The 13,259-nt window shown below is 38.6% G+C and overlaps 1 protein-coding gene across 2 annotated transcripts in view; it reads left to right on the top strand.

The window, feature by feature from the left end:
* The window catches only part of crppa (CDP-L-ribitol pyrophosphorylase A), a 36,496-nt gene extending 24,011 nt beyond the window's left edge, over positions 1 to 12,485 (top strand). Inside the window, exons 10-11 of one of the 2 annotated variants that reach the window (XM_017428597.3) lie at positions 7,629 to 7,772; positions 8,198 to 12,485. In XM_017428597.3, the coding sequence (XP_017284086.1) occupies positions 7,629 to 7,733 (105 nt within the window). In that variant the 3' untranslated portion in view covers positions 7,734 to 7,772; positions 8,198 to 12,485. Of the gene's footprint in view, positions 1 to 7,628; positions 8,057 to 8,197 lie in introns of those variants that run through there. The other variant, XM_017428596.3, reaches the window with a different exon arrangement.
* The last annotated feature ends 774 nt before the right edge of the window (positions 12,486 to 13,259 follow it).

Genomic DNA, 13,259 nt, shown 5'->3' with positions numbered 1-13,259 from the left:
TTGGGGGGATGACATTCCAAGAGAGAATTTGTATTTCAAGCAGACAGCATGTGCTTTTGAAGGATTAATGTAGGCCGGCTCATCACAATTAGTTTGTAAACATTCAATCAGACAGAGGTTAGGCAAACATTTGTGTATATTTGTTTTGCCACTTGGTTTAGACTTGTTTGTGGCCACCCACAGCAGTCCGGATTTGAGTTTTCTTGCAGTTAGGTTGCAGAAATGTGAAGCTCTGCAGAGAATATGCTTTTATTTACCAGACCTCATCAATGATTGTTTTTGGCCCAGAGTATTAATGGTGGTCGTCTTCCAATTGGAAGGTCAGGGGTTCAATCCTCAGTCCCTGCAGCGTGTCTTTGGGCAAGAAACTGAACCCCCCCACTGTCTACAGATATGCTTATGGGTGTATGAATGAGAATGTAAAGTGCTCTATATAATGTTTAAAATATGTAACATTGTATTCTCTTTTTATTTACATTTTACATTCCAACTTTTCTGTAATTGGGGTTGTAAACATTTGGCCTTTTTTCTTGCTGGAATAATTAAAGTTCTGTTTGTTGTGGCATAAGCTTTAAATTATACAGTTTACCAGTTAAATCTTATGTTTTCCACAGTGATTAAAGGCACCAAGGCCTTGGTCTTCGGTTCTTCAATTGCAGTAGGGATTTATTTTCACTTAGTACAGAATAATAAAGCTAATGCGTGTATTAGCGTCACTAAAATTGGCTTATATTTGTATGTTTTTGTGTTTTTCAGCCATTAGGTTGTTTATGTTATTCAGGAGGTCATCTGTTTAGTATGAGCAGCACTTGTTAAGATGTTTGTTCTTTTCCTTTTTAAAATAATATTAATAAAAAGCTTCATTATGTTATCTGTTATTTATTATGTTAACTTTTCTGTTCCTGTTGTCAAACCCCTGTATGTGTCTGCTCTTTATCCGTGACGTCTTTACTTATATCTCTGGTCAGCTCTGAGGAAAAAAACATATTTACAAAACACCATGAATATTTCCTTATTTTGAGGAAATTAGCTTTAACGGCCTAGTATACCAGAAGTTTAAAATCTCTGGCAAGAAAGCAGCTACTGTTGTTTTTTGTTTTTTTTTTTTCTAAACTTTTCACTCTAACACCAAAAATATGAATTTCATTTGTTACAAATGTCAACAAACAAACTTTAAACTTAGTCCTTAAACCTTCCACTTTCATATAAATCATGATTAGATGGTAACATTTCAGCATACGATTCAAGGGCTTAGATGGACTTTTCTCTCTGCCACTGTGATTTTTCTCATTCTCACATAATCTTGGTCGGCACAATGGTTGGTGCTCTCTTATTCTCTGGTGTTTAGTCTGTAGTGTACCAATATTTTGACATCAATACAAAAGCACAGTGTTGCACGTAGGTTTGTGTGTTTGTCTTACAGGCTACTGTGATGACAATCTCATGCTTATATTAGTGTTGGAAATGAGGGCACTAATCCTTGGCCAGGATGTGTGCTGCTGAAAACTCCGGTACTAATAAATGTCTTGTTTTGGGAAATCATCCTGCACCTGCAGCTGACCTCAGATGCCCTGTGAGATGGAGCGCTTTTGGCTTCCCTCAGGTTTTGTAAGTGATACAGTGATAAGTAAATGAGGCATCTGCAGAGAGTGTGAGTGCTTAGGGGTATCTCTCACCGCATATAGAATTTGGTATGTCCTTGCTCGTAAATCCCACCCGCGCTTTTCATGCTTACATACCCCCGCAACTAAGCTTCCGTTGTTCCACACAGTGTTTTGAAGGATGTCTTTCAGTGATCTGAATTCAAACAAAGTCATCTCTCACCAGAGCTTGTTTAAAAAAAATCTCACTGAAGGGATCCAGTGGAAATGCAGACCTCCTTAGTGTCCCATTCTTAGCAGGGTTTACAGAAAGAGAAGCCATGTTAGATGTGACTAACAAATCACTTTGTTTGTCCAATGGATTTTTCCAGACAGGATATTTTGGAAACCCATGTTGAAAGAGCTTTGTCACTGTACCATGAAAAGGCTGTAGGGCAGCACTTGTTCTCTCAGTCAGATTTGAAAAGCAGTGATCTGTACAAAAGTTGCCCTCTTTTGTAAAAACTGTAGCTCCGTTGAAACTGAGGAAGTAACAAAAAAACTAGGGTGGGACATTTTCCTGTTTCACAATTCTTTTCAGATGAGGTGAGGCAGAATCTGACTGACAGAGTTATTTAAAACACAGACATCGAGGTAAAAATATATACAATAAATCCCTTGAAGACAATTTATCACAAAGGGTAAAATATTTGTTGCGTTTCTGTCATATTGTGTTAACTTTAGCATGAATTCAGATAGTTCTGTATTTATGTGCAAGCTTAATGTTTACTCTGATTGTTGTATAAACCGGAGACGTGTGTAAATGTTGAAAGAATTTGGAATTAAGTGTTTAGGTCTTTTCTTGTCTTATTTCCCAGTGCAATTACAATCTTACCAAATAATTGACTCTCCACATGTTTCCTACATGTTGCTAAAACCTGTTCAGCCACAAAATAAGAACTCCCACAAAGAAAACAGGAAGTCCAGAGTGAGTAGGTCTTAGGCTTTCCAAAGATGATGAGCTCTTGATGAATACGTATTTGTTTGTATAATCTATCAGTGGTTTTCTACAGTCATATGCTGCCCTTTATTAAGAAATAAAAAACAACATACATAAATCCAATGAGAAATATTCCAAAGGCTTTTCTGGAAAAAGAGCTCCTACCTGTCCCGGCATGGACTCTCTGAGACCCCAGAAAGTGTCCTGAGGGGGCTTACATGGACCAGACTTCCTTTAAATACTAAAAGAACTTGAGATCTGTGGAATATAGAGGTAAAATACAGGTAAAAGCTTAGTAAACTGTCTATTGTTTGAGGTCAGAACATAATAAAATGATGCAGTTCTTTCTAGTTCCTAAAATTGGATCAGTGAAACCTTGGATAATGATCAAGGCATGGCAAATTACGCTGTATTAAGATCTAAGATCATTTTCAGGGTGGTAGGACCCCTTCACACTCGATGTCAACCCCACTATAACAAAAAACAGAAACACAAACATGGATAGTCTTTGCCGGGTCTTTGTGAGATCGCAGCAGGACGGAGCATAATATGTTGTGAAAGTTTTAGTGTCCACAAAGCCTTTATAGCAAGGTCATGGTGATTAATCAACATGATGGCAGCATATCAGGGTCTTTGGTGGAGCATGAGGGGAACATGTGGTGGCAGCATGTTCCCTCCGTGCACCAGGCTTCGTCTTTGAGAATTTGAAGCAGGACTTGGCAAGCTGGCCTCGTGCCTAGGCCTGACTGTGATCATGAAAATGGCATGGAAACAACTTAGTACAGACGTGATACCTGTGGTGTTAGCATTGTGCTAGTTACGTCCTGGCACATCCTGAAAGAATCATGCCAGGGTGGGGCCTGAAGCACGATGCAGTCACTTGTAGTATCGTTGTGTGTACATGCTGATATATAAAGTGTAATGATGATACAGGAAAGTGTCTTGAGAATGCAGGAACTAGCAAGAAAAACCTATTTGTTGAGTCATAAGAAGGACGTTTTCCAAATTAGCTGCGATCCAGCCACATTCTGATAGATCCTGTAAGTCGTGGAGAATGTAGTTAGATCATCATCCAGTATGAAGGAAACCTTAACAAACAGCTGAATGTTCCAGAGCTAACTGCCAAAACATCTGCTTTCATGGAAGTAGTCAGACTAGCTGATGATCTCTTAATGAAGTGTAATTAGTTAGCATCATCTACATATTTTCTAAACTGCTCTGAAAGCTTTAAGAGTTGATCTCCCCTGTTTATCCCTCTGTTTATCTTGAGTTTATGTTTCACAAATTGCTTTTAAACTTTAGCTTAGTTATTATTAAATTAACAGTAAACTGCTGTAATATGTTACCTGATTTTAGGGTCAGGTAAAGACCAGAAAACTTTTTATTATAACTGATGGAGAGTTTACTTAGTTTTTTCCATGGTTGTACATGTCATTCTGTTTATATTTGTCCTAAAGTCAAGCTTAAAGTTAAAAAAAAACGTTTTTGTCACTATTATTTTTTAAAACCCGTCGACCTGTTGGTCATAGTGTTCACCAAACATTAAAGAATCCCCAACTTTTCCAAACACATAAACGATATCAATGAATAATAATGAATGCCTCAGCAGTGTAACAATCAGGGATCTCTGACTTTCGGACTGACCAGTAATTGAACCTGTGATCCCTTTTTCTGTTCTCAGTTTAGCCTCTAGCTAATGCCTGTCGTCAGTATACACAGAGAAGAAGAATACGACCACCACAATAGCCACTCAGAGATGAGCTGTCAGAATCCTTGAAACACTATCCTTTCTCAGACCGTTGCACTGGATGTTTTTACCACTATTGTATCACTGGGTTTTAGCACTCAGGTAATTTGGGGAGAGCTTTTCTGAGAAATTATTTTGCAGAGCAGACATGAGACTAATGTTCAGTGAAGTTCAGCTTAGGTAGCAGCTTTTCTTTTAAGACTCCCCAAGTGAAGAACGTTGTCTGGATTTAATGCTGGTAATGATACTGCCCTCAAGTGGATATTACAACCATTAGGGTTATGACAGTAAAATATTAGTATGATGAAATGATGCAATAAAAATTCCAAATCTTCCTGGACACTTAAGTTATTGTAGCTGGTGTGACTTTTAACAGCTCTTTCCAGTATTTTCGGGTGCGGGTTTATGCCAGGCTTTTCCAAAAGCTGGTTGGCGTCTCATGAAGGGAACAGAAGTGCTGAGCAGCAGCAGCAGTCCTGAAAGAGAGACATGGTAATTGTCACGGCTGAAAGTTTTAAATCTAAGACCTTCCAGCTTCAAAGCTGGTCCTTTTTGGGGGGCAGAAGTGCTGCTGCATGCTCCCCTTGGATGGAAAGGTTGATTGCAACTGTGGCATTTAGGAGTCGAGAGTTTGAGGCTTGCTTTTTGTGTGGTCCCCTTCTGATCTGCCCCGTTTATCCCTCTGTTCTCCCCCTCCTCTTTGTTTCAAAGACCTGTCCCTTCAGCACTTGTCAAGATCCTTCTTTCAAACAGTAAGCTAAAATAGAAGCTAATGATTGAAGTTCCATTGCATAAGTTTGTGGTTGCAGTGCAGAATAACAAGGCCTTTGCGCGTGTTTGTGCATTCCTCCACATGGGAGTGATTGAGAACACTGTGCTTTAAGTTACTGCTCCTTCAGAGGATTTTATACTACTTTGTTTATAGATCCTAACTATGCTATCAGTTCATTTATGCGTTGTAACTTCAATCCTGCAAGGGAAACGACATAAACCTCACCAGGCCACCAAGAGATTGGATACAAGAAGGAATGGATGTAACAGCCGCTCTGATGTAAGTGGAAAAAAAGTGTATCATTTCAACATTTAAATGTGTCACTTTTCCACTGTTACCGATAGTTCTTACACTAATGCAAATAAATGATGATACATCTGGCTGGGTAATCTTTTTTTAGTGAGAATTTGTGGCAGTTAATCATTATGAAGTGGAAAGTGAGGTTCCCTCATGCCTAATAATAGTAAAGAAAATCTTGTAAAAACAGTGCCATTTGAAATAAAGAAGAAAATGACTGCAGACTGTTTTCTGACTTTTTCAGACACACAAGACGTTTTTTTGGAACATTTGAACATTAAATCCACATTGTATATAATCAAGTAGAGCCTATTATCTTAAGAAAGGACTGGACTATTAATCTTACTAATTTGCTTTTGGGTTTCATCTAAAAGCTTCGTTCTGCCTTTACTTTAGGTTTTATCTCATGTCAGTCCAAATGCCCCACACCAGTCCTCTTTTATCTCAGTTCTGCTGCAGTGAGAAATATTCAGCCTTGAGCTAGCTGGTTTCTTCATGTTTATACTCTGATGGGACAGAGACAGTAGAGGACCATCACAGTCAGTGCTGGAGGACATAGGTCCTGATGATAATGAAGCTTTGGAGACACATTAATCCTCAAGGATCACATTCCACCTCATTGTGTGTGTATGGTTACAGATGTGTATGCACGCTCAAGTAGTTGTGTAGTCAGCGCATGTGTCTCTTCTGAATGTGTGTCCCTACATATGTAAGCCGTCTGGTGGATGTTTGCATGTCCACAACAACGAGCTGCTCATCGGAAAGCTGATTTACTCAACCTGAATATTCTTCAAGAGGAAGAAGAGACTTGGTGATGAAATGAAGGATGTGCATTTTAAGCAAAACGCACTCTTTACATTTGTCAAGTAATTATTAGATTAATCTTTTTTCCTCTGAATAACCTCCCCCATCCAGTCTGGTTCCGCCGGTCCCATCTAATTCCCCCCAGCTAGCAGCTATTCATGCTTCTCACAACTTGTGCTTAATTTATCCTTTGCTTTAGCAGCGCTAGTGAACATCGCACAGGTGTCAACACAGCAGACAATTTAAAAGCAAAGAAAGCATCTTAATCTCAGCTGCCGCTTTATGATTTAGAACCGCCGCCTGTTTCATGTTTTAGCTGAACACCGTGTCCACACAATTGATTTAAAATTGACTTTACTCGCTCCAAGTCCTGCAGCTGAAAACCCAGCAGCAGGTCATGAGAGCTGTTACCTGTCAGAACCCTCCACTGCTTTTATTTTCATCTTTATCTGTTTCCTGAGCGACTCGGCAATCTGTTTACACTCATTTCAAACAGATTCCAGCCTGAAAACAGTTCAGCATGTACAGTAAGTGACTTTGAAGACTCCCGGTTTGTTGTGGGTAAGTAACTCTACCCTTCTCTTGTGCTTTTTTTTTTTTTTTTGGTTCAACCACACGGGGAGCCTGAGCAACAGTTGTGACTACTTTAAGCTGTGCCACGAGTCAGTGAAGAACTAAAGTCATATTTGCATTCCACCGTGCAAGCAACTACTTGATTTAATATGCTGTTTTATGAAGCATGATTCATATTTCAAAAGTTGCCTTTCTCAAGTGGAAATTATTCAGTGCTGGAGCTTAGATGGACTTAAAACTTTGATCCTCCTTGGTGATCTTGATTTACTTTTTGTTTCTGCTCGTGTGTGTGCAGAGTTCAGGAGAACAGACCTCAGTAATAGAGTGATTAGCTGTTGTTTGATTCCTGTAGCTGTCTTTAATTTGTTTTAGACAACACAAAGTTCTTGTGACTTTCCCATCGTCCTCGTTCGTGCACTTGGGTGGTAATCGGCTGATGACCGTACTCCTCGCTCCTCTCATCACCGCAGCCTTTAAGCTCCTCCGAACACGTGTTTCACTTTTAAACACTCTCTGTGTGAAGATAAGAGCTAAAAGTATGCTTTGATCTGATAAACAATGACAATCATTTTTACATCTTCATTTTCTTCGTATCAATTATTGAATCATAAAACAGAAACTATGCAAAAAATTAAAAAATCAGGAAAATATTTATGTGATCCAGTGATTAATCTGTAAATATGACAGAATTCGTAGAAAACAAATCGGAGATCCATTCACTGCTAACATTTTGTAATTACAGTTTTTATTGCTCAAAGGCGAAGACAGACGACAGAGGGATAATATAATGTTTTTTGCCCGTGACTGTATTTGTGCCTTCATCGTCCTATGTTCTTCCTCCTCCTCCTCTCTCAGGACACCGAGCGTTGGGAGAGGTCCGTGATGAAGGTCGCTGAGATGGCGTCAGCCTTGATCCGGGATCGGAACCCTGCCCTGGTGGGACAGCTTTTACAGGCGTAGAGGGAGGCAGCTTCGTCTTGACTCAGGAGGGCTGCTGGAGTAAGACTGATTCCTTTTTCTATTTTTAGCTTTACTTCACCTTGCATCAGAAGCATTTCAGAAGAAGGGAACTGTCAACAGAGCCACAGATGCACGGATTTTAACCTGCATTTCCTGTGATGCAGCTTGGTTGAACAATCAAACAGATCTTTCATTATGTGTTTTATTTATCTTTTTCTCCTAAAATGATTGTAAGAGCTGCTTTTAGGAACTAACAAAAAGATCAAATCACAACATGATACTTCAGCTTCTCTTTAACCAATAAAGATATAACTAAATGTGAACAGTTTAAAGTAAAAACACCAATGTATCACCAGGTATTTGCCTTTCTGCAGTGGGTGATAACGGTCTTGTCTGTGTGTGTGTGTGTGTGTGTGTGTGTGTGTGTGTGTGTGTGTGTTCATGTTTCTGCACATCTGTCTTAGCAAAATATCTCATGAACCACTGGATGGATTGGATTGGCCATGTGATTCTGAATTACCCTGAGCAAACCCAACATGTGTAAAACTCTGTCAGTTTCACACAACTTGACCTGGAATTTGAGGTGGAAGTAGCTGAGACTGATCCCTGACACAGACTCTGAGGTCTAACCGACCATAACAGATCTTTGTGTAAAACTTTGCCATCAACAATTAGAGTCAACTCTGTTTATCTTTTAGCAAAATATCGTCTGAAACACTGGACAGATTTGAATTAAACTCAGTCTTCTGGTGCACAAAGACTTCCACAGGTTAACTTTGGAGAGTCAACCCAGTTAAAAATGGCTGTCACATCAGCTTTAGCAAACACAAAAATGATTCTTACTCAGTAAGTTTGACCAATATTGAGCTGAAACTTGGTGTGGTATTAGCTGAGAGTCATTCTAAACACATACTCAGAGAGCTAACAGATCATATATTATTTTCAAGATTTGCCCCAAACGGCTAAAACGTTTCTTATAATGTAATAATTTTTCAATTCTCTGGATGACGTTAGTTCAGAACTCTGGTTGGAAGACAGTGAACGACATTTATTCTTTGAAGAAAGAAAGAAAGACCTTTGATTAAAAAAAATACTGCATCATGGAAGTCATATTAACAAAGTCTTCAAGTAATAGTTAAGAAAACAAATAAAACCAAAGATAAACTACTTAACTGGAAAGATGGTACTTTACCACATAAATACCCATCAGAAAGTTTTTTTTCTAATATGTAAAGGCTTTATGTTTAATTTGTTCAACAACATGATCATTTTCTGTAAAAAGACTGAACATTTGGAACAGATCAGTCACTGAAAACTGTTCTGGAGCAAAGATATGTATAAAACATCAGTTTGTGTCTTCAGAAGCTGCCTACACAGACTGTTTTTAGCAGCTGGTTAATACACATTTGATAAGTTGGTATTTGGTGCAGCAGAACTGAGAGAACGTGTCATTATCGGACAGAGACGGATTAGGATGAACTGTGGGAAAAAACACATGTCTACAAACTTAGTGATGTTTTAGGAAATGTTCTTTAACGAAGCATTGTGTCCTGGAATTTATGATGTTGGTGTTGCCAGTAAATAAAACATTTTTGCACAGATCATCATTACAGCAGTATTCTTTAAAAGCAGTGGTTTCTGATGTTCATTTAATGCTACGCTGGAAAAGGGACTCTGGAAGAGTTTGAGGACTAATATCAAGAGCATATTGGTTTCACCCCCAAAGTCTTCAGATCTCAATCTGATCCCGCATCTGTGGTATGTGCTACGAAATGAAGTCTAAGCCACAGAGGCCCCATCTCACAGCTTTCACAACTGCTGAAAAGTTTCGGTACCTGATGGAGGTCTTGTGGAGTCTCCGTGGTTCAGAGGTGTGTTGGCAGCAGCTGACAGCTGGTTTTAATATTTTTGGACAATTACTACAAATACCAGAGATGTTGGTTCATCTTTGTTGGGATTTGATATGGATTTAAAGAAAAACAAACAGAACAAAGGCAGGAAATGGAGCAAAATCTATGAAAATATGGGTTGTTTTACTGGACAAAAATCTGCCACCAAACTAACTGAAAGGTGTCCTCTTTAAATATGAAACTCATTGAAAACAGTCGATCTTTGGCTGTTGTGCAGACATGAGTGGTAAAAGGAGGAAAGTACTGCTATAAAACCAACCAGAAGCATATCACGAGAAACAACAGCAGAACTTTCTTCACATAAAGTTAAATAAGAGCCTTGACCTCAAAATAACTAAACATGAACGAAAAGGAGGGAAGAAAAAGACAACAAAAGCTGACTTAATTTATAAACTAGTTACAGATTTATGATCTCACTGAATTCTTAACTTCTGGATCAACTAATTAGTGACATCTTGTTTGGTTTTATTAAAATAGTCAAGTTACTGATCTGTAATTATATTAATTAACTAATCAAAACGTAGCTTTCCTCAAAGGGATGCTTATTGCCCACCACCTTACATGCTAAAGTTTTAAACAATGATTTGTTGTGGATGACTCTCAGCTACAACCAACCATTTAGCTCAATATCAGTAAAATCTTTGTGTTTTAAGGTCAGTTGGCTATGGAAGCCATCTTGCATTGGGTTGACTTCAAAAGGTATTCAGTTATAAAGATATATTCTTTGATTCCTATTAGAGATCTATATACATGATTGCCTGAATCTATGAAAGGCGGGCATTAATTATAAAACAGTAAGTTTTTATTTCTTTTTATAAACCTGAAGGTTTGTGTTCGCAAACACCTTCAGGCAGATAATGAGTCACGAGAAACTAAAACAATAACCTCGTTTAGAAAAATCTGAACTCTGCACAGGTGGAACAGAACATTAAAAAACCCAGAGATAAATCAGCACTTCTGACCTGCTTAATGACATGAGTGGGATGTATCATGTAGGTCTGCTGCAGTAATCATCCTTCAACTGATTTCAGATTTTAAAAGGAACAAAAACAATAAGTTTCTGCCAAAAACTCAACATGTTTGTCAGAACCACACAGTTCTGTTTGTGTCCAGAACCGATCAAATACACTCTGCAGCATCGAGTGATGACAAGTTCCTTCAGTACACTGAACTCTCTCTCACACACACACACACACACACATCTGTCCTGATCTCTAAACTAAGAAACAGAGTGATCCCCTGCTGTAACGGGCAGAAAGTACACGTTTGATGGGTTTGATGGAAGAATATTGGGTTGACTCCCATTTATGTATCTGTAGAAGGAAACTTTCTTTTTGTTTCTGTTACTATTTATGTTTGTGTTTAGTTTCATCTTGCCTATAGACTCTAAAACCTGTTATTAATACAGCGTGGCTTGGCATTTAAAAAAAAAAAAAATCTTCTCATGAGTCCTCCAATCAGTTCAGACACAAAACTAACCTTTTTATTCAGATTAATTACTATCAAAACATTACTGGCTGTTACAATAAAACACATCATAATGTGTCCAACGTCACTAATGCTTTCATATATAAATATATTTATGAGCATTCAGCTGTGAGAGAGGATTTAGTCCATATGAAGACTCCTACTCCTGGCTTTAAATTATGAATTATAAATAAACTCTAAACCTAAACTGTAAAACGTCAATATAGTAGTTTTTTTAGGTCCATATATGAGATTGCAGCTCTCCTTGGACACATCTATATTTCACAGCGATGATAAGCCAAAAATGACAAATCCTCAAACTTTTAAAGCTCTGTTGCTGGAACATTCCTCAGATCGACACAAAGGCCTCGCTGCTCTGTCAGAAGCTCCCGTTTCCTGTGTCCCGCCGTCCTCCTCGGTGAGCTGTTGATGGAGAGCTGCCCGAGGCGAGGGAAGCTCCTTCCTCACGTTCAGATTCCTCTAATGAACTTTCCAAAACATATACTTACGTGTCAGGGATCCCTGTGGAGGTGGTTACCCCCAGTCACAGGTGATGAGAGACGATGGGACGATCAGATCTGAGCTTCTATGTAAATGTTTCGGCTCAGGCTTTTAACCTTGTGTTCAGTAAGACTTGTGTTGATTCAGGGTTTAAAGGACAGCAGCAGAACAACAAATGAAAACAGGGTATATGGGTTTATAGCAGACAAAAAAGAAGGGTTGTTTCACTTCATTTTGAAAAAGACAAGTCTGGATAAAAGAAAAGCACATTGGTGGGATTGAACTTATCTAATATCTTTGTGTTTGGCACCATCTGGTGGAAGGAGAAGGTCTAGCGCCTCTGGTTGCAGAACAAAATGGATTTAGTTTTCTCTCAACACAAACATTTTTTTACCCTTAAAAATTCAGTTTGTTTCTGACTTTTATTAAAAGAAATGCTTATTGAGGTGCTAAAGGAGCTTTTTTTTCTTTTTTTTTAATTTCAGCTTGTTTTGGTTCAGTTGAATGAATTTTTTATCTTTTATGAACTTCCTTCAGTTCTTGTTTTCTGTGCTGATCAGTGAACCTGTTCTCCGTTGAACTAAAGAAATCATGAAGATTAAACACAACTGTCTAGTAAATAATTATCAACTCGTTTAAGAAAAGATTAGCATAAAATGTTTGTCATAATGATTTTAAGAAGAAATCATTTTTTGTGCAATCAAATGCAAATGAATTTAAGATATATGCCTATCAGCCTGCAGGTGGATTTGAGTATGCATTAATGTGTGTAAATAAATCAACACAAACATTTTAGTTTCTGCATTAGCATCACTGTCATATAACCTATAATCATAAAGGCCCAGAATAAACAGGAAATCTTCTGCATTCAGAGGTTGTGAGGCTGTAAGTAGACTTTTTATTCTTTTTCCTCTTAAACTCTGACATGTTTTTCTTTTTTTAAGCTGCAAAGAAAATAGTATTTATAATTTCTCAGTTGTGGTTGTCAGAGCCACGTTAGCATCATGCTAACCAGAATCAGAAGGGCTGGCTGAAGCTGTTCAGACAGAGCTGCCATCGATGCGTCAGACCAGAGCCAGATCTCACAGCTCGCCTGTCTGCAGGTCTGCCAGGTGACGCTCGCTGCCAATAATCTGCTTCCACCCTCAGCTCGTCCCGGCCTTTTTTCCACACAGGCTCATGGCTGTGAGACACAGTTCATCCCGGCTGTTAGGGTCCCAGCTTCACGTCTGCTTTTCAAAGGCAGGACGCACGAAGAGAAACCACAAAGGTTCCTCGTCCTGGAGACCAGAAAACAAACACACGGAGAAGGTCAAAGGAAGAAAGAATATGAGGAGTTAGATGGGTCAGGATGTTGAAACAGTGCAATAATCCTGGCATAGATATGAGAGAGAAGGTGTTTGCTTTGATGAGGATTTAACACCTAATTGTTAACTTTGATTGGAGCTTTGCTTTCAGTCCAACAGCTTTCATGTAAACGTTATAAATGTTGAATTTAAAATGACTTCAGATTAGACAACCTGGATTCAGGGGAGAACATTTGTGGATCGTAGTGCCCTCTGGTGGAAATTACTTCACAGTTAAACTGTAAATTTATCTGAAAATGTAAGATATAAGCACAAAAATACAAACAGCTGTATGTAAAAGT

This window comes from Kryptolebias marmoratus, linkage group LG16, assembly GCF_001649575.2.
Source record: "Kryptolebias marmoratus isolate JLee-2015 linkage group LG16, ASM164957v2, whole genome shotgun sequence".
Classification (NCBI taxonomy): Eukaryota; Metazoa; Chordata; class Actinopteri; order Cyprinodontiformes; family Rivulidae; genus Kryptolebias; species Kryptolebias marmoratus.
This window is presented reverse-complemented; position numbering and strand designations above follow the sequence as displayed.